Source organism: Musa acuminata, chromosome BXJ2-10 (assembly GCF_036884655.1).
Source record: "Musa acuminata AAA Group cultivar baxijiao chromosome BXJ2-10, Cavendish_Baxijiao_AAA, whole genome shotgun sequence".
NCBI lineage: Eukaryota > Viridiplantae > Streptophyta > Magnoliopsida > Zingiberales > Musaceae > Musa > Musa acuminata.
The window spans coordinates 37,514,454-37,533,291 of record NC_088347.1 but is presented as its reverse complement, the minus strand read 5'-3'; the positions used below and the strand labels follow the sequence as shown (position 1 = coordinate 37,533,291).

The 18,838-nt window shown below is 40.4% G+C and overlaps 2 protein-coding genes across 3 annotated transcripts; one reads left to right on the top strand and one right to left on the bottom strand.

Annotated features, from left to right (window-relative positions):
* The first annotated feature begins 7,183 nt into the window (after positions 1 to 7,183).
* LOC103969671 (plasma membrane ATPase 4-like) lies at positions 7,184 to 11,434 on the top strand. The gene is made up of 13 exons (XM_018819220.2): positions 7,184 to 7,360; positions 7,465 to 7,584; positions 7,680 to 7,778; positions 7,889 to 8,026; positions 8,105 to 8,746; positions 8,830 to 8,949; positions 9,035 to 9,157; positions 9,245 to 9,656; positions 9,740 to 10,254; positions 10,341 to 10,514; positions 10,589 to 10,771; positions 10,841 to 11,025; positions 11,135 to 11,434. Exons 1-13 carry the CDS (start codon positions 7,286 to 7,288, stop codon positions 11,229 to 11,231), a joined length of 2,883 nt encoding a protein of 960 aa, XP_018674765.2. The 5' UTR covers positions 7,184 to 7,285; the 3' UTR covers positions 11,232 to 11,434.
* A 453-nt stretch (positions 11,435 to 11,887) lies between these two features.
* LOC135624158 (DNA replication licensing factor MCM5) lies at positions 11,888 to 17,011 on the bottom strand. Of its 2 annotated transcripts, none has more exons than XM_065127564.1 (19): positions 16,817 to 17,011; positions 16,611 to 16,725; positions 16,342 to 16,485; positions 16,062 to 16,241; positions 15,860 to 15,958; positions 15,605 to 15,732; positions 15,408 to 15,513; positions 15,198 to 15,332; positions 15,035 to 15,112; positions 13,931 to 14,035; positions 13,701 to 13,792; positions 13,448 to 13,580; positions 13,261 to 13,356; positions 13,097 to 13,188; positions 12,895 to 12,985; positions 12,681 to 12,790; positions 12,403 to 12,532; positions 12,221 to 12,322; positions 11,888 to 12,138 (listed from the first exon to the last, which is right to left on the bottom strand). In XM_065127564.1, the coding sequence occupies exons 1-19, from the start codon at positions 16,978 to 16,980 to the stop codon at positions 12,055 to 12,057; spliced, it is 2,184 nt and encodes a 727-aa protein (XP_064983636.1). In that variant the 5' UTR covers positions 16,981 to 17,011; the 3' UTR covers positions 11,888 to 12,054. The 2 variants fall into 2 exon arrangements, with proteins under 2 accessions (XP_064983636.1, XP_064983635.1); XM_065127563.1 differs by having other exon boundaries at positions 11,903 to 12,138; positions 15,408 to 15,522.
* Positions 17,012 to 18,838: the final 1,827 nt, after the last annotated feature.

Genomic DNA, 18,838 nt, shown 5'->3' with positions numbered 1-18,838 from the left:
AATTACCAGGAAAATGTGTTATTTATCTTATTTGATGATATTTGTTATTATGTTGATGAGAGTGAGGATGGATGCCACACCCCACCACAGACTCTGATGGACATGGATGGGCTACTGGTCATGTCAGCCATCCCCACTTCGATAGCTTAGTCTTCCCAACCATCCAATCAATCGAGACATGCTCTTTTCGAGCCTTATTTACTACTCCAAGTTTCCTTAATTCATATGAATTTGCATTATTATAAGCTAACAAGCATTATCCCAAACACTTCACTATATAACACTCTAAAACAGTGATTTCATGACCAATTATGAGAGTAACGCAGTAATATGATTGTGGAGAATAAGCTGTTTCACTTGGATTTCATGATGCAGTAGAAGGAAGAATTAACGTCAGTCCTCGCTGAGATTTCTTGAGGGTACAATCCATGGCCACCATGAAGCTCTTGCTCGCACAGTATCTGCTATCTCAAACGCCAAAAAATGATGTTGGTATTCCCTTGTCATCTCTTTCATAGGTCCAAGGAATCCCTCTCCGGCTCTGAGCTACCTGCTAAACTCCAAAGCAATGAGACCAGGAGAGAGATCAAACACTAACAGCTTTCCATCAGTGCAGAGTTCTGCAAGGTGGACATGGCTGAGAAGGTTTGTGTGTCCACATCGGAGCTTCACCAACCATAGATTCTGAGGCAAACAAGACCCACAACAATCCACTCACAAATCCATGGCTCATTAATATGCTTATACATTTGTCTTCCAGAATCCCCCAACACCTTGCAAAAGAGATCAACCAAATAAATTACTTTTGTACTTTTCTGCGAGTAGAGTGAAGTCCAGACGATGAGAAGAGATTGCAGATTGAGGTAGGGAGGTCATTGAAAACAATATTTGTGTGCTCCTAAATGCTACAGACATCCCAAAGTAATCAGCAAGAAAAATCTGAAGACTAATGGCTGCTGCCACCAGTAGACTACAGTAGTTGAACCTACTTGTTGATGTCACCAATAGTTTTACATGGTCCACCTACCACAGTAGATGTGTTGGGCACCGCTAAGCCTTTCTGTCATCTTCCTAATTACTTAACGAAGGGGAAGCACAGGCATAAATTAACTATAGTTTAGTTCTAAAATATTCTCCTCCGTTAGCTTTCATTTGTGTTGCCAAGAAATAAAAGAAGGGGGAAAGAAAAAGAAAACAGTATTTAAGGCATAAAAGTTTTTAGATGTACTGATTTAACTATATGCTAGAATTTAGATTTAGATTTTGGATTTTTCGAACACAAGGCCAATTTAGATCTAATTTGGTTTCTTCTCGACTTAGTTTTAAGAAAATTCATCAAGTTGGACTTTTGATCCCTATAAAAATACGTCAAGGGTAGTTCCGATAATATCCCTCCGATGCTTAAGTCATTAAGTCAGTACTCAAGTTGAGTAAATCGAATAGTCGAACAAATTAGATAAATTATATTTTATTTATTATTTAGTGTGCATTAAGTATACCTATGTGATCTCTTTTTATAGTGGGTGCCTAAGTAAGAGAAGACGTTGTAGCGATAAATGATTATCATAACCCAATGACCTCAAGTTGTTATATTCATTCAATACCTTGATTTTGCTAATTTAGCTTAGCCATATATATATTGTTGATCAATAACTTGGACATGTGGTGAGAGAGCCCTTGTTATGTGGATGGTGGTAATGATAGCGTGGAGTGCTGATAAGCCAGCCACATAAGATGTCAACGGGGCAACCACGTCACTCTTACTCTAACACATGACCCTCACTTCTCGAGTTAAGGAGCATCACGGATAACTAGTCGGGAAGTATAGTCCGATTGGTATCTGCGATCTATTTAAGAGATGATGGAATTTTTGACTCAGGCCATTCAACTCGATAGGTTCAAACGGGGTAACTTGACTCTGTGAACCCAACTTGAGTTTCTCGACTTGATAAGCCCAACTTTAGTTGCCCGACTCGATAAGCCTAACTTGGCACATTTGTCTTAGTAGTGTCTACGTAGCATGTTGGCTAAGTACCCAAACTCGACATGTTCCTGGCTAGGCATGGTAGCACACAAAGAAGTTACAACCAGACATGGTAGTATACAGACAGTCGATAGGGCTACATGTATTGGTGCCAAGGGCCAAAAAAGCCAAGCATGACAATGGCCAATAGAGTTGTGTTTAATGGCGCCAAGGGCTAGAGAGGCCAGGCACGATGATGCACAGAGGCTGATAGGACCACATGCAATGATGTCAAGGATTGGAAAGACCAAGCACGATGATGCACATAGGGCTAATGTGCAGTGGCGCTAGAGGTCGGAGAGGCTAGGCATGATGGTGCACATAGGGCTAATTGGGGCAATTGCCACATGTGCTCCTTCCTTAGACAGGCGAGAGAATCCAAACAAATCAAGAAAAGTCTAATACTCGATCATATATTAAAACTACCCACAATCGAAGGAAAACATCGAATGGTTGTTTCTGGCAACGTGGCCTTTCCATAGATAGTGGTGGATTCAACATGATTTTTTTAATGATCTAAATAACCATTGAGCTATTAGGATTGCACCATATGTACTTGATTATATTGGACGATGTCATATGTCCCACTCTCCTTAACGTGTTTCAAAACTGAATGAGTAATTAGCCAGAGGAAGCATCATCTTTAACCTCTGTAAATTATCTTTTACTACCTCAAATATTTCTCATCTTATCTTGCAATTGGAAATTCTATGAACAACACCCTTAGGGCTTCAAAGCAATCTCAATTTCCAAAGATCTACAATATCATCCTCAGCCTCATCCTTTTAACACCTTGGACTTGATTAGTTATCAAACTCATCATCATTTTTGGTGCAGGCAATGAATGCTTCAATCTCGGAAGGAGATGAGTCTGAATAGTTGGTACTTCTAGCTTGATTAAGAGCATTGCTTCAATTCTATATGCTAAATAGAAAAGGAATTCCTTGGTAGATGTTTTGGAGTCGTTTGATAAACCCATAATATATTTGGAAGTTCATCTACTATGCACCATTAGTTCTTGAGACTCTCTTATTTAATCCATCTAGTATAACTCGGTTAGTTATCTTAGCCTGACTATTAGCCTACGAATAAGCCATTAAGCTGAATCTCATAAAAATTCCAAAGGAATCATAAAATTTTTCAAGATTAATGTTGTTGAACCACGTTTCATTATTACTGATTATTACTCTCAAACACTCCAAATTGAGATATGATGTTCTTTCAAATGAACCCTTCAACCTGCTTCTCTATAATCGATGCTAATGACTTGAGTTAAGTCCATTTAGTAAAGTAGTCTACCTTGATCACTGGATGTTTTCTTTGCCCTATGGTTGGTAGGAAAGGTCTGAGAATATCCAATCCCCACTCCGTAAAGGCCAGGCTACATCGACTAGGATTAATTATAAAATAGGTAACTTTTAGACTCAAACATTACACTAGCATTTGTTGCAATATCAAACATATTCTTCGATATTATACTTGAGGGTTAGCTAATGATAGCCCTATCATAGAATCTTGAAAGCCATAGTCCTTCTACTAATGTGTTCTCTGCAAGCCCCCTCATAGATATTGAATAGTACATGAATGATCTCAACGGGATAGAAACAACACAATAAGGGATGCGATAAGGATTATCTGTAGAGCACCTCGTCCAACACATAGTACCATGCTTAATGTGTGCACACTTTTTTTTGCTTCGACTAGCTAATTGAAAAGAAACTCTAGTTTTTATATATTTGATAATATTTCTCATCAAAGTAGCCTTTAGAATAGTAGTTGCCACCTAATCCTAATGTAAATTCCTTTGAGTTAAGACCTTTGTGGTGATCCCACCAGAATGTAGAGGATATTTTTCGATGAGTCCACTATCATGTTATCCTTTCTTGGGATTTGCTGAATGCTAAATATCATGATATTAATTATTAGTGTTGAAAAATCTTATCAGAGCATCATATACATATCGAAAGAATAGAAAATAAAAAATATAGATTTTTAAAAAAAAGTATCTTGTTGTCATGCGAAGATTGATGCGTAAAACGTGAAACCAAAAATCATACGTATCAAATGAGATTTATTATATAAAGATATCATATATCCTTGAAAAATCTTAGATCTATAGGAGTAGATGAAGGAGGTCACTATCCTCCTCTCTAGTAGTGATCTACATGATAGATATGATGAAGACACTCCTCAAATCACTGCATGATCTTCCTCTTCACGCACACCATATGATCAAGAAGGGGTCAGCCCTTCTTGCTATCCACACACCCTCAACTGAGGCTGTTGACCAAGAGGTGACTAGCCTATATCATCTTTTGAGCCTCTTATTTATAAAGGTTCCTACTATTTAACCCTAATGGATTATATTTTATTGGGTATTGGATCTCTATCCAATTATTCAAACCTCTTGGATTAATGGATCTTTACCCAATAATCTTTTATTAACTCTTATTAGATCTTATCCATAAGATTCAATAATTCATAGCTTACTAGATATCCAATAAGATTGGGGCTCTAACGTATATCTTATATATGAATCTCTACTTATCGCAACACATACCATATGTGTGGATGGTTATCTCTAGAGTAACTTACGATCAGTCTATATTTAAAGATGAATCGATTTTATTATCATGATCTTATCACGATCTGATTCTCATTGTACAGATCCAAGGACATCATAATTTATGCAACATACAAAATAACGTGAGAAAATATCAATAAATAATAATAAACAAAAAAACTACATAGTGTGTCACAAGTATCATCACTCACGTGATTAACTTGCAAGTGACTAGTAATTAGTTGTTTTATTAGTTATTAATTTCTTACAATAAATATTAATTATAATAAAATATTTTATTTAAAAATTTATTTATTTAAAGCATTACATTAATTGGTTTTCTAGCATGATCAGTTCAATTCCAGTGACAAATAAAAAAAAAAATAAACCATCTGAAAAATGTTAACTTCTTGGAAGAGTAGAAGCATAGAACAAATAACCATGAGCTTAATTATTTATTTATATTCATTTTTTCTTGTTAAGACAAGCTTAATGAGCCAATCCATTTTTATCACCAAAGCGGGAGCAACATGAAACTTATCTCCTGTAATTTTTCACTATTACACTATAAAATGTAATGTTTGTAGAGGGGTTGTATGAAAAACAGCAACTATCCATGTATTAGGATTTATCTTCGAAAGAGCTCCTCTTTATATCTCATTAATTGTAAAGAATATGTTTTGGGTGAATTTTCAATTATTATCAATTATATCAATTTTTTTTAAAAAAGTTCGTATCTTGTTAATTATACGTTTTTTCATATATTGTCGACTACATATGAAAATATTTGTTCCTTTCGTCCACTTTCTTTTCTTTTGAGCATATCTTTCCTTGTATCAAAATCTTTACAGGGAATCAATGATATTGAATATTCAACCCCTAGGAGAAGAATAAGGTATATAATGTTCATCTCACTCTAGGAAACTATTTAATGTTGATTCATTTTCTCTCAAGTTACTTTAATACTTATTTGTTATATTCACATACAAAAACCTAAGCATCAAAATAAAATTATCTCTTTAATAATTTAGATTATTAGGGTTCAACTCACAAAAATAATTTTTTTTTATGAGGGTAAAACTAAGTACATTGAATCTAAAATTCGTAGAGAAAGATAAAGAAACACGAGTTTATGTTAAAAGACACTGACAATGACGAAGGAAAAATTATAAATATATATTTTTTTCATGAAATTAAAAGATGCGCTGTAATGAATATTTTCTTTCGTGAAAAGATTCTGTAAATTATATGATGTTAACAATACCATAAAGGAATAAGAGGATTTGTCTACCTGCAATTGATACAATCCAAGGAAAATGATATGTGCAATTAAATTATCTGAAAGGACAATATTGTTTTTCACAAGAATTGGATGGCGGACAACAACAACAACAAATAAAGGATGTCAAAGAGGAAATCTCCAGCAAAGTCTTTCCAGTTGAATTTATGGGTCTTGGTTCAATTCAAAACATGGAATTCAACATGATCAACACAGGAGTTGACTAATAATATGAAGTCATGGTTCCAAATTGTTTGAACCATGACTCATCAAGATCAAGAAAAAGCTTAGATCTTGTGTCTTCCTTTCCAATAAGTTCAAAAGAAGAAGAAGAAGATATTTCTTGTCGATGTTTCGGATTAATGTTTCAGATAGTTAATCTATTTTTACTTACTCCAAGTCATATATGCAGAATAGTAATTGTTCTTGAGAATCAGTAGAAGAAAACTTAATATTTGTGTTTTAATAACCATTTTTTTTAATGAGTTTTTCTCTATATCACATCATGCATTTTCCGTAAATTAATAAGGTGAGGGATTTTCCATAAAATAAATTAAAAAAATTTCTAGTGAGTCTTCTCATCATACTCAAATATCTGTTATATTGGGACTACCCATTATCACTTTCAAAGGTTAACTTTATTATTATATCTATAATTAGTCTTAGTGTGGAGATTTAAGAGTGAATAAACCAAAAGAAGCTCCAAGTATGTGTATTTGATTCTACCTCTCGCATTATGATGAGTTAAATTGATGCCAACATATTAAATTTTAAAGTAATATATATATATATATATATATATATATATATATATATATATATATATATCAATTAGAATCAATAATATTTATAAAATTAAGTTTATATTATTTATAAATTTGAACATTTGAGTCGGTTTGAATCGATTAAAGTTTTATGATAGTAAATTTAATATCTTTTAGATTAAACTTGATTTTGTTATAATCGATCGAATCGATTTGATTCATAATCGATTCGTATTTCCTGGCTCGATCTGAACATTCCGGCCTCAGCCGCTTCATCTCCTGTTCGAGTTTGATGGGTTGAGGCTTTGCGTGCGCGAATGATAGTAGCTGAGTTGGAAGCGTTAATGCTTACTTCAAATTAGTCTCTTTTGCCATCCCACCACGTCGATGGCAGGACCGGTTCTGCCGGACCCCCGCGCTCGCGAACCGGGCTTTGCTCTCCTCAGAGGCGACCCCCGAATTCCGGCCCTCGTCTTCTCCCCCCGACCACTTCTCTTTCCCGCCTCCTCTACTATAAATTGGCGGGTTTCGGAGTTCCCATCGAAACAAGTACATCAAAAGGAGGAGGTCCGAGAAAGGAGAGAAGAGGAAGAAGACCCTGTTCTTCTCTCCCTCCTCCTTGCACCCTACCAGCCTCACATCCTTCTTCTAGGAGGATGGCCACCGGTTACAATGGAGTCGGCACCAAGTCCGTGTCGCTGGAGGACATCAAGAACGAGACCGTCGATCTTGTCAGATATTTCTCCGACTCTTTTAGCTTCTTATCTTTTCCAGTTGCCATGACATCGCTTCTTCACCTGGTAGACTTACTTGCTTCCTCTTCGCTTCCTTTCAGGAGAAGGTTCCCGTGAGCGAGGTCTTTGAGCATCTGAAATGTAGCCAGGAAGGGCTCACCGCCGAGGCGGGCGAGGACCGACTGCAGATCTTTGGCCCCAACAAGCTCGAGGAGAAGACGGTCGGTGCATGGATACTACTGCTACAAACTTCACCTTTCATCTTCTTTCACCTTGCAGCTTATCCATACGTCCCCTGTTCTTGAAATGATGACAGGAGAGCAAGTTCCTCAAGTTCTTAGGATTCATGTGGAATCCGCTGTCGTGGGTCATGGAGATCGCTGCCATCATGGCAATCGTCTTGGCTAACGGAGGGGTAACGATTCTGTGTCTTGTGTGTCTTACATATATCTCCATGATTGCTGAGAGAAGGTTTTCGGAAGAAGCAGTAATCATTTGCATGCATGCATGCATTCATGCAAACAGGGTGAGCCACCGGACTGGCAGGACTTCGTCGGAATCGTCGTTCTCCTCATCATAAACTCCACCATCAGCTTCATCGAGGAGAACAACGCAGGCAATGCCGCCGCCGCCCTCATGGCTGGCCTCGCCCCTAAGACTAAGGTCTTCCACCGCGGTTCCATGAGTTCCTGCGTCTATTGCGGATTGGGTCGACTTAACGGGTCGGTTGATCGGTGGCAGGTGCTGAGGGATGGGAAGTGGTCGGAGCAGGAGGCTGCGATCCTCGTCCCCGGTGACATCATCAGCATCAAGCTGGGTGATATCATCCCTGCCGACGCCCGCCTCCTCGAGGGTGACCCGCTCAAGATCGACCAGTCGGCGCTCACCGGCGAGTCCCTCCCTGTGACCAAGAACCCAGGCGATGAGATCTTCTCCGGTTCCACATGCAAGCAAGGAGAGATCGAGGCCGTCGTCATCGCCACCGGCGTCCACACCTTCTTTGGAAAGGCCGCCCACCTCGTCGACAGCACCAACAACGTAGGCCACTTCCAGAAGGTGCTCACCGCCATTGGAAACTTCTGCATCTGCTCGATCGCCTTCGGCATGCTCGTCGAGATCATCGTCATGTACCCGATCCAGCACCGGCGATACAGGGACGGCATCGACAACCTCCTGGTGCTGCTCATCGGCGGAATTCCCATCGCCATGCCCACTGTGCTGTCGGTGACGATGGCCATCGGGTCCCACCGTCTGTCAGAGCAAGGGGCAATTACCAAGAGGATGACTGCCATCGAGGAGATGGCCGGCATGGACGTGCTTTGCAGTGATAAGACTGGTACCCTTACCCTCAACAAGCTCACCGTCGACAAGAGCCTGATCGAGGTGACGCCTACATCTCCGACCTCAATTAATTCTTGACGTGATCCAGAGCGAATTAGCATGATCTTCTATCGGTTTTGCTACAGGTGTTCGTGAAGGACATGGATAAGGATACGGTAGTCCTGTACGCTGCAAGGGCCTCCAGGGTTGAGAACCAGGACGCCATTGATGCCTGCATTGTCGGGATGCTGGCCGACCCCAAGGAGGTAGGAAGGGGTTCATGTTACATAGTAACGAGCGATAGAATGCTTCCTTTTTATCTGATTCGATCACATCCATGATCTTTCACAGGCACGAGCTGGAATCCAGGAACTCCACTTTCTGCCCTTCAATCCAGTAGAGAAGCGCACTGCCATCACATACGTCGATTCGAAAGGCAAATGGCATCGCGCGAGCAAAGGCGCTCCTGAGCAGGTAAACGGGTTCGATCTTCTGGAATGTATTCATTATATGAACTCTTAGCACCATCATGAATTCGCTTCTATCTCACGCATACATCAGATCATTGACCTCTGCAACATGAAAGAGGACGCCCGGAAGAAGGTCCATGCCATGATCGGCAAGTTCGCCGACCGCGGCCTCCGCGCTCTGGGTGTGGCAAGGCAGGAGGTGCCCGAGGCGAGCAAGGAGAGTGCCGGCGCTCCATGGCAATTCATGGGTCTGTTGCCCCTCTTCGATCCCCCGAGGCATGACAGTGCCGAGACCATCCGCCGTGCGCTCAACCTGGGTGTCAATGTCAAGATGATCACGGGCGACCAGCTTGCCATTGCCAAAGAGACAGGGCGTAGGCTCGGCATGGGCACCAACATGTATCCGTCCTCCACCCTCCTCGGCGAGAAGAACGATGACACCACCGGCCTCCCCATCGATGACCTCATCGAGAAGGCTGATGGCTTTGCCGGAGTCTTCCCCGGTAAGAATAATAGTACCTCCCCACTGCATTGTGTGGAGGATCTATCTGATCTCCGATGGATTAATGGTGAGACGTTCCTACAGAGCACAAGTACGAGATAGTGAGGAGGCTACAGGAGAAGAAGCACATCTGTGGCATGACAGGGGACGGCGTCAACGACGCACCAGCTCTGAAGAAGGCGGACATCGGCATCGCAGTGGCAGACGCGACGGACGCCGCACGCAGTGCTTCGGACATCGTGCTCACGGAGCCCGGTCTGAGTGTGATCGTGAGCGCAGTGCTGACGAGCCGCGCCATCTTCCAGCGGATGAAGAACTACACCATCTACGCCGTCTCCATCACCATCCGCATCGTGCTCGGCTTCATGCTCGTCGCCCTCATCTGGCGCTTCGACTTCTCCCCCTTCATGGTCCTCGTCATCGCCATCCTCAACGATGGCACCATCATGACCATCTCCAAGGACCGAGTCAAGGCCTCCCCTCTGCCCGACTCATGGAAGCTCCGGGAGATCTTCGCCACCGGCATCGTTCTCGGTGCTTACCTTGCAATCATGACCGTGGTCTTCTTCTACGTTGCTCACGACACCGATTTCTTCTCCGTGAGTAACTAAACCAAAAGGAAATTAAATGGATAGGCAGGCAAAAGCAGAGAACCCGTTGATGATCTCCACCTTTAACGGTGCAGGAAGCGTTCGGTGTGAGGTCAATCAAGGACCACAGTGATGAGATGACCGCAGCGCTGTATCTGCAAGTGAGCATCATCAGTCAAGCACTCATCTTCGTCACCCGGTCGAGGAGTTGGTCCTTCGTGGAGCGCCCCGGTCTCTTGCTAGTCTTTGCCTTCATCGCTGCCCAGTTGGTGAGCTTCGCATCCTCCACGCACGCAGAATTACTCCTAGAGTCTCTCATCGATGGGCATCCATCCCCTTGTAGGTGGCTACTGTCATCGCGGTGTATGCCTCGTGGGGGTTTGCCAGGATCCAGGGCATCGGATGGGGGTGGGCTGGGGTCATTTGGCTCTACAGCCTCATCACCTACTTCCCTCTCGACGTTCTCAAGTTCATCATTCGCTACGCTCTGAGTGGAAGAGCCTGGGACAACTTTCTCCAGAACAAGGTTAACCGTCTCTTCTCTTCTCCGGAACTGCCGACGATTGATGTCTAATGGCTACTCGTAACAATGCAGACGGCCTTCACCTCGAAGAAGGATTACGGGAAGGGTGAGAGAGAGGCACAGTGGGCGCTGGCTCAGCGCACCCTGCATGGCCTACAGCTGCCCCCAGACACCTCGGGCCTGTTCGACGACAACAACAACTACAGGGAGTTGTCTGAGATCGCGGAGCAGGCCAAGAGGCGAGCCGAGGTTGCAAGGTGAGGTCACACACTCCAAGATATGCTAGAATTCTACACCGATAGAGAAGAGAGGTATTTGTTCGATTAAGAACATAGAGATTTACAAAGGGCGATGTTTTTGGTGCAGGCTTCGGGAGCTGCACACGCTCAAGGGGCATGTCGAGTCCGTGGTGAAGCTTAAGGGACTGGACATCGAGGGCATGCCGCAGCATTACACTCTGTGAGGAGCTGCCGCCGGATAGCCGGATGTTGTTCGAGTCATGAAGGATGGTGGTTGTGGTCTATCTTCTCAAGGAAGGGTTTTGGTAACTCGATATAGCTTATGCAAACGGTGGAGAGATCGCCGGAATCCGCGCAAGGATGTGTAGGCTGTTTATTTTAGTACATTGGAGTAGAAGATGAAATTTTGCTCTCTTTCTTGCTGCTTTATTGCCTCTCCAACTTTGCACATACACACTCACTCTTTGGACCAAAGCATAAAGGCCACAAGAGAAAAGGTAATCATCAGGAATGCATAAATAATATCGTAAAACTGGAATATGTTTGTATAAATAAATGAACACCCCCCAATGAAAGTTTCTCACTCGAGCCAGAATAGAAGAAATTTCAAAACAATGAAACACACTCGAGGAAGAATGAGTTGAGATCTTTTGGTAAAAGGCCTCAATTTCCCCTGCAAAGCCATCCTAGAAACATACATACAGGTGCAGTTGGCAACAATCCAAATTGCATCTGATTGAAGAGGCTTGTCTATTTCTCCAAAAATAACCCACCCATTTGTTTGCAGCAACACACTTCTTTTATACTTATCCTACACAAATACATATCTCATTCCGAGCTTGCAGATGGAAAACAATTTATATTTTTAGTAGTCCTATAAAATAATGATCAATGTTTGTGATCAACAGAGTAAGCTCCATCATGCCCACAACCGAAAAGTTGAATATTTGTCACATTCAAGATGAAATTATAGCAAACATTTGAATTCAACAAAAAAGCATCTACATCTCATCTCTTTGATGATATTAGCTAGTAAAAACTTTTAGATCAAGCTTTGCGCACAATAACATGACGTTCCCTCTTATACTCCACCTCATCTCTTTGATGCATAATTAAGAGAGCTCTCCTCACCTGAAATATTTAGCAGATATTAGGTGGAGTTGAGTAACTCAAGGAATTTACAAAAGATTTGCATGCAAATTGAGTTCCTTACTATGGACTCGTTCATGCCCATTCTCGCAAGCTCATCTATGAGACGCCTTTCTGATATGTGGCTTCCGATGCCCATTCTTCTTTTTATTTGTGCCTCGGCTTGCTATTCATGGGGTTGAAAGTGTTATTTAAGAGATCCAATAAATTTGATAGAAACTAGAAGCAAACAGGCCTGTTTTATACCTTGATTTCGTTTGCAATCTCAGGAGTTAAATTCAAATGCTCATTTATTCCAGAACGAGCAGCATCCATTGTGGAAACATTGAACAACCTGAATGCCTCTTCCACATGCTCTTGGGTAGCAACAGAAGTCCTGAATTCATGAATGATATTACATATAACACAAACATATACTTTCACCTTAACTAATAACACAAAAAAAAAAAAAAAAAATATATATATATATATATATATATATATATATATATATATATATATATATACACATGAATGATACTTACAATCTCATCTTAGCTAGAGATTCGCTCAAACGTATTATTGCCTCAAGCTGCCTGACAGTAATTGGAACTGCAGCAGCTTTTCCAGTCTCATTGGCCTGCTGCCTCATTCTCTACAAAGTCACATGTAACTACTAGTATAAGGTAATTCAAACCTGCAGAATGATCCAGTTCCAGACAGCAAGTGCATCATGATCTTGAATTAACTATACCATACCTGCCTGATCTCTACATACTTGTTTTGCAACATTTCAGCGGCCTTTTCTGATAGCTGTGGATGACATGTGACCCGGCAGTACTCAATGTACCTTTTATAAATCTTAAGTTAGCATATATCTTTTCATATTTCTGGAGAACAATCAGAATATTAAGCAAATGTAACTTCCCATCCACGATAATCACAGAAATAGCATACATACCTTTTCAGCCAATTTTCTCCCTCAGTAGCATTGGTGCTTTTGGAGGCCGCAGCACCACTAGCATGAACTTTAATAATATGACTAGCAATTTTCTGCCAAAAGGAATTAGTGTCAGGAGTAAAATTTGATAAGCAAATTGAGCACAACTTCAAATCAATGTGAACCTTGTCTTGATCGTATTCTCTGATATCTTTCACAATGAAGATCAGGTCAAATCTGGATAGGATGGTCGTCTGCAAATCAATGTTATCCTGTGCAGTCTGCAAGAAGGTAGAACTTGTAAACAAAAGATGTGTGAAGCCATGTACAATAAACTAATTAAAAAAATATTATAGAAACCAACTAACACACCTTAAGATCATCATAGCGCCCAGATGGAGGATTAGCAGCTGCAAGTACCGATGTTCTTGAGTTGAGTACTGTTGTAATTCCTGCTTTGGCAATAGAAATAGTTTGCTGCTCCATGGCTTCATGAATAGCAACTCTGAAGAAAAGGAATGCTCAGTTCTATATCAGAACAAAGTTCTGAAAACAGAATCAAGAAAAATGAAGCACGGCATCAAAATAAAAATGTAACCTGAATTGAGCTTGTAATATATTTTACCTATCTTCAGGCCTCATTTTGTCAAATTCATCAATACAAACTACTCCACCATCAGCCAAAACCATGGCACCTCCTTCAAGATAAAATTCACGCTGAAAGCATTGCATTCAACTTTTAGTTAGGACAACTATTGTAATTGCAAGTTCTTAGTTCCATACTAACTATGCCCAGAAAACTAAAACCAATTTAGAGATCAAGTAATGCATTAATATTAGAGCCTGTAGACTTACTGAGCTACTGTCACGAATCACGGATGCAGTTAGACCAGCAGCAGACGAACCTTTTCCTGAAGTATAAACAGCCACTGGAGCTGTTTTCTCGACAAACTTGAGAAACTAGCAAACATGAAAATTCATTAAAAGCAAGGTATATCTGGTATACTAAAAGAGAACTTGTAATAACTGCAAATCCAGAGGAACTGGATATCTGTAATAGTTTAGAAAATTTTAATCAACAAGAAGAAAAGGACTCTTCGTTTTTATGATGTTTACATCTTTAACTGTTTTCGATGGCTGCAGTGATCTAATTATGGTGTTAAAACAGCAAATATTCACATCAGCATTGATAAGGCCATAGGATCAATAAAATTTCCAAACAAGTTCACAAAAAGGTAAAGCCTATTACTAGTTTTACCAATAACTATAAACACGAATTTCAATGCTCTTTATTTAACTAGGGGTATCGCTTCGCACAAAGCTTAATGGTGGTAAAACATCCAAAGACAAACCCAAATGGTTAAGGCATTATGGCTTCTTTGTGTAGTTGTATAAAAAGACTTGACTCATTTTTTGACATCTTGAAGAGTCCATTTAATAATAAATCAAGTCAATATACACATTTTCAAAAAATAAAACCTCAAATGCTTCCCGTATAGTATAAAGCATATGCTGCACATAAACATGATAGCTCATGCTAAATAACTCGTCAAAAATTTATGTATGATAAATTTATAATGATGTCATGATTCCTTGAAAGACCACCTTGGGCTAATTCTTCAAACTATGGTGAATAGAAGCTAATTATTGGTGACATAATAAATTCTACTATGGACAGCCTAATAATGAAAATATTAAGATCTTGTTGAAGAAATTATTTGAGAAAAAATCAAGTTAGACTCGAGTTTTGATGATGCACATAAAGATGCTAGCTTATGGTAAACAAATTGTTCGATGACTGATACATGATAAGTTTGTATGCACATGCCTTAATTATCTGAATGACCACCTTGTTCTTCTCATCAAAATTATGCATAGCATCTAATCAGGAGTGACTATACGAATTCAGAACATACTGTTGTCAAAAGCTAAGTTGCATCTACTATCCAGAATGTCAACCTGTGATTTTGCTGTTGATGGATCACCCAGTAGCAAGACATGGATATCTCCCCTTAACCGTACGCCATCTGGTAGCCTCTGCATTATTTGGCAAAAAGAATATCTAGATACCTTTGAGATCTTATTTCATTTGCTTATAGGATGATAAGTTGCACTGTTGTACCTTCTTTGAACCCCCAAATAACAAACAAGCCAGAGCTTTCTTTACATCAGCATGGCCATAGATTGAAGGTCCAATCATTGAACATAACTTAGCATATGCATCAGGCCTTTGAGCAAACTCTTTGAATTCTAATTCCTAATTGAGAAAAAATTGATTATTAATTTTCAATCAACAGAAAGCAATTGCAGAAGCATATTTTACTGGAGTTACCTCATCTAAGGTAAAGGTTGATGGACCAGAGGAATTTGTTTCACGGGTTTGTTCCAATCCAACAACTCTAATATAAGGTTGTTTAACTCCAACCGCGCCTTTCTGACTGGAAGCACTAAAGAGTCAATGATCTAGAACTGAGAAATGAAAAAGGAAGGTACTAGAGTAAGAATTGACTGAATCCACTTCTTCCTCACGCTGCAGATGCTTGATAGATGCTATAGATGCCCATAACTGTCAGCCTTGTACCAGGCACAATAGTCTGAACCAGGTGCCGATCTATGGATACAAGTGTATTTCTTGGCAGCTCTCCAGTTGGGACATCCTTGAAGACAATAAAAACATTGCAAATGAAACAAACTCTCAAACAAAAGCGGAAGTTGCCTATCCTCAAAGAACCAACATGATGATCGGTACTACATGAACTTGCTAACTGGAAGAGAATTCCTGACCTCTGGATTCTCCTGCAGTTTGAGGGTCTGCAGGTCAACATACTTGCTCTTATCTGGTGCGACTATCCAAGGATCCAAAGGGCAAGGCTCTTCACCAGCCTGAGCAAAAGAAAATCCATCAAAAAAAAAAAAAAACAATTCGAGTGCAAATGAGAAAAACATGAAACAAGGAGTAGAAGGAAATGTTTTGATGATTGGGCACCTGAGGCACATGGTCACATGACCGGGGAACGATGGCACCTCCAAGCCCTGGTCGACAAGGCACAGTCTTTATGCTCTTGCAATTCTTGCACATCAGAGTTACGTATGTGGCCTTGGCCTTGACTCTGGAAGCAGCGATCGCAATCCCAGATATCTTAACAAGCCTGGACATGTACTCAGCCTAAAATCCACATTTAAACCAATACCAATTGTTCATAAAAGATAATTGGGAGAAGTCAAGAAGGCAGATGAGAATTCGAGACAATAAGAACGAAACCAACCCCGACAGATCTCATGGAGACCGAACTCTCTTTGGAAGATAGAAAGACTTGCACCTCTCCTGTGATGGGCTCCTCCATCTCCCCTGTCTCGCCTGCAACCTTTGATCTCAGGCTCGCAAGCACCTCTGAGGCTGCGGTTTCGAACTAGTAGACAGAGAAGAGAACAAAAGGCGACTCCATTTCATCACGCAAACAACAGGAAATGGAATCCAAAACCCTAAAGAACGAACTCAAGAGAAATGGGGATTCACGGGGAAAGCGGGTTATACCAGGGGGAGGAAATCGGCTGGAAACTTGCGGATCTTGTCGGAGAGCACGGCATCGAAGGCGTCGAGATCCTCCATGGCCACGGTGAGGTGGTCGGGACTATGGACGAGGCTCTCGCTGCGAGTTCGAGATCGGGGACACACGTTAGGGAGGATGCAAGCGACGAGGTTGGGATCCGAGGGGTAAGGGGGAGGGATTGGGAGGTTACCGGTAAGGGAAGTCGCCCTTCTCGCCATTGAATCCGCGTATGAACTCCTTGAACTTGCGGAGGGCGGTGTGGCGAGTGATGGATCCCTGATCGGGGTCTCCGCCGCCGCGGGGGAACTGCGCCTGGTCGCTGTAGAACACCGCCCCTTCATCCCACCCCGACATGATTCTCTCTTCCCTCCCTCTCTCGCTCGCTCTCTCTGTCTCTCTCCCTCAGACGACAGAGATTCTTAATTAAGGAACGGGCATTTGGGCGGGAAGGGGGAGATTTTGGCGGGAAGGGAAGCTGACGGGTGGGTTACTATAAGAAGTGGCCCAATTGGAGCCTTCGGCCCAAAGTAGTGTCGTTGGCATTGGCCCACGAGATCTAACCATCAATATTCAAATATTTTATGATTTAAGAAAATTAATATCCTCAAAATTTATCGGATGTAAAACTCTTAATCCTCAATCAGTAAGCATATATTACTATTTGATTATTATTTTAGGTATAAATTTTATCAACGAAATTTTTCTATAAGTCCCATGCATTATCACCAAACATATATTTTTTGTATGATCATTTAAATCGCATAGACTCTTAGAAATTTCATATTTTATTATACCAAATGTTGTAAATACATTATAAGTTTGCAACAGAGATTGTTGCTTTTTGAAATGCATCAAATATGGCAACAAGAACTAAGCATGTTTATATTAAATTATGTATTAGTATAATACGATTGAAGATGTAAATCGTTTTTGTTTTATTTTTTTATGTTTTCATAGAGTACGTAATATTTATTTATATATATATATATATATATATATCTAAAATCATATGATTATTTTTAAGACGAAATTATGAGAAAAAAATGGCTAGTGATAGGGCATATTCTGAGGCCACCCTGGTGGCAACAATCAACAACCACATCAGCACCTACATGGATCCCTAAGACTGAGATGGTGCATCGCATTATCATGGCACCTTAGACTCGCGATAAACTATCACTTGTCCCACATTGTTCGAGCCCATACGAAACAATGCCATATAGCATAAAGCTACTTCAAAAAGCTCGGAATGGCGTCATGTGGTGTGGATCTGTGCAAGTTGGTTGACACTCGCATAAGAGGTACAAGCTATCGTCTAAGGGTTGACCGCTATTAACCGATCACGTATGATCGACCATGGTATAAAAGTCAAACCCTTGATTGGCGTTAGGTGAAGCACTCGAGACATTTGACCCCTTTATCCGCGCAATACTTAAGTTTCATAGGGGTCGAGTCGAAAAATCTCCCTTCTTACCTCGGCATATGTGCAAGAGCAGCTACAAAGAAGCAAACCACTCGCCATAAGAGAAAATCATATTCGAGATACGAGTGTCAAACTCTTGACCCGACGCTCGCTTCCACCACCCAATCATCCACGTTGGCAATCTTACGTATTCGGGATTGGACTGAGCTGTGCTGACACCCGAGCCATTGTGCAAAGGTTCGGCATCTTTATGATAAAATCGAATTGATATTTTTTAATTAAATAATTTGATAAATTGTATAAAAAATATAAACCTAAAAACAATTTTCAAAATTTTACACAAGAATAAAATTTATAAAAAACAAAATATATATCAACAGAATATCAGGTATTTATATTTTAAAAATAATCATACAAAAACTAAATATTTGAAAAATTTGACACTATTCAAAACCCTTTTAAAGTCAGCAAAGTAATTTTCAGGTCCAATCTCTACGAGGTCAGCTTCATCACTATTTTCTAAAACCAACAAAAACGTGCATATTATACACTGAAATTTTGTTTACATTTAAAGAAAGTCTTTATAATAAAAAGGTATATTCGAAATATTTTTGTGGAAGAAATAAAAAACGAGACGGTCGTACTGTTTCCAAAAAAAAATAATACAACTTATCGATTCTTAATTAAATTACATCTAGTTTTACTCAAAGTCTGCAAAATGAGGTTTTGCGGTAATGAGACTCTGTGGTTATATTTTTGAATTAAAAACATAGGATTATTATTGTTATA